Here is a 2,500-nt window from a genome sequence, read left to right as displayed (position 1 = left end):
ATATTGACTGCATTTTTAGTTCTTGTTTTGTATTAATCTTTTAGGTTTGGTTGTTTATTTTTGAACTGTTGCTTTGGGTTGAACAGAATTTTTGCATTCAATACCTATAGGCTACTATGGGTAGGCCTATGAATCTCCAACCATAACCCAAGTGATAGCCATTCGATTGCATTTCAGATAAAGACATGGCAGATGGACATGCTAAGATATTTTTTGTGATTCGATGTTGAATCGAATCAAGAGAGGGAATTGAAAATATATTGGCATACATTTTTGTAAATTGACATTGAGAATGTTTAATAAGGGTCATGATCATATGCTGTATATTTTTGCGAAAGGTTTTAACTTGCCACACCCAACCCAATTTCTCTGTGTGATCAAGAAACACCTCAGGAGGTCTGGCCAAAGGGGCTAGGTCTACCTGGAGACACTAGCCTTAGTCTCATTGCAGGGCCAGCCCCGGGCTGGCCCGGACAAAAGGGGGCTGACGGTGATCTCATCAAAAGGGGGCTAGGTGCTAAAGATGGCCGCCGGGCCAGGTTGTGGGGCTAAGGGCCGCTTTCCCTGGCCCGTCGAATTCGATGGGCCATCAAGCACCGCTGAGGCTCGGAGGCGGGGTCAACCTCTGTGTAATAATGTGGCTGCATGGGGGACTTATCGCTAAATTCTGGGCAAATTATGGTTAAGCATTAGTTTGGGGTGTTTGGCTTTCTTATGGCATAATCAAATTCACTCTCAGTTGTCGAGCTGCTCGTATTTTCATGCGTCTTTGTCTTCTTAACATGCGCTGCGTCCCATACAGCTTCTGAATCGACAACTTTGCCATGTAATAAAACTGTTCTTGAAAGGCAAGCCATTTTCTTTGCAGTTCTTGTCGTCTTTGTCCGTAGGCTACGAGCCAAACGGCGACCTGCTCCAGCAGAGTTTGCTCCATTTTATTCTCCTTCTTTGTCGTTGTTCTGTTGTTGTCCTTCTGTGATTTGGGGCGAAAGTGGGCTGTGCCCGACTGACGTTTCACAAACAAGGCGTGTACCTGAATGTGCCTGGGGTCGGCTATGAGTCCGATCAAGCAAAAAATGGCCCGGGCCGGCAGCTCCGAGCCGGCCACTCTCCTGAGCCCCGGGCGGCCCCGGGCCGCTGAAGCGCGGCTAATGAGATCAAGGCTAATGGGAGCCCCCACAGCTTGGAGACAGACGGGGGATGGTTACTCGCTACTACAAAAAAGGCAGATACTCTAGGGAAAGACAGAATGATCTTGATTGTTGCTGTTAGGAAGAGGTCACAGGAGAACAGAATGCAAAAATGCTTTAATTATTTGTAACTTCATGCCAGATGCTTTCGATAAATAAACCCGTTAAAATCAAGAATTGGACACCATGCTCTCTGACTCTTTAAAAAGAACACGCTGGATTCTAGCCAACACATAGTAAGTTTGGAAAATGATTTTGAAATGGGTTTACAACGTTTGGAACAAAATGGCTAAAATCCAACATACCCCAAAAATTGTTTTGGCTTGGCTGACAACAGGTAAACTTACTTTTTTTCTCCACGGAGGCGGGGCATCAGCAAAACGTGAGGCCACAAGCCCAAGTGGAGGACGCAAGGTTGCATATTGGAATGCACACAACGACTCTAGCTTGTCAGCCTGGGTCATTCGGATATATGAACTTTCCAATAGGTTTTCGTTGAACCGCATCATAGCTCGTCACCATAATATTATCTTGACTTTAATTCGCTCTGGTCGCTCAGGTCGATTAGCTCTCTGCCAATTCGCTTTGGATGCTGTATTCGCTTACCGTCCTCAGAGAAATAATGACTTCCGTTGCCCAGGTAGCATAGGTCGCTCTTGGTGTACACATAGGGTGCATCCCAATATGTGTCCTTGCCTCCTCCACTTGTGCTTGTCTCCTCGTCCCGCCTCCTGGCCCCTCCTCCGTGGAGAAAATGATAAAGTTTCCCAGCTGTCAGCCTAGCCACAACAACTTTTGAGGGACTATTTTTCATTCACCATCCCAATTGCAAATGAGAAAAAACTTTACAATTGAGCTTTTGCAAGATATTGAAATATAATGCTGTTGTCAGTGATGTCATCATGACGGGAAGCAAGTGGAGGAGGCAAGTGGAGGAGGCAAGGTCACATATTGGGATGCACCCATAGCTTCATTGTCAGTAATATCAATGCTATGATGGAGTGGACAATGATTGTTACTGTGTGTTGCATTTTTTTTTTTTTTTTAAGTGGCTGGAGCAAATCGAGGTGACCAAAACCCATTTACAACAGAAAATGCTGGACATTGAGTGTGAGAAGGTGAGATGAGAAATGAGTCATGACTCTTTCCTGTTCTTCCATCATGGATTTGTTGCAGTGTCTCCACCCTTTAGATTTGCCTCTAAAATAAAGAAAAAGCTCCATCTAGTGTTCATGAAGAGGAAAAACAGTTTGCATTGGCAGTTCCCCTGGTGTGTGTGAGAATAGTAATAGTTTTTTTGAACTCCGCCA

The 2,500-nt window shown here is 45.0% G+C and overlaps 1 protein-coding gene across 1 annotated transcript in view; it reads left to right on the top strand.

Annotated features, from left to right (window-relative positions):
• The window catches only part of jakmip3 (Janus kinase and microtubule interacting protein 3), an 85,601-nt gene that overhangs the window by 68,584 nt on the left and 14,517 nt on the right, over window positions 1–2,500 (top strand). The window contains exon 18 of the mRNA XM_063222008.1: window positions 2,240–2,308. Within this exon, the coding sequence (XP_063078078.1) occupies window positions 2,240–2,308 (69 nt within the window). The remainder of the gene's footprint in view (window positions 1–2,239; window positions 2,309–2,500) is intronic.

This window comes from Engraulis encrasicolus, chromosome 17 (assembly GCF_034702125.1).
Source record: "Engraulis encrasicolus isolate BLACKSEA-1 chromosome 17, IST_EnEncr_1.0, whole genome shotgun sequence".
NCBI lineage: Eukaryota > Metazoa > Chordata > Actinopteri > Clupeiformes > Engraulidae > Engraulis > Engraulis encrasicolus.
This window is presented reverse-complemented; position numbering and strand designations above follow the sequence as displayed.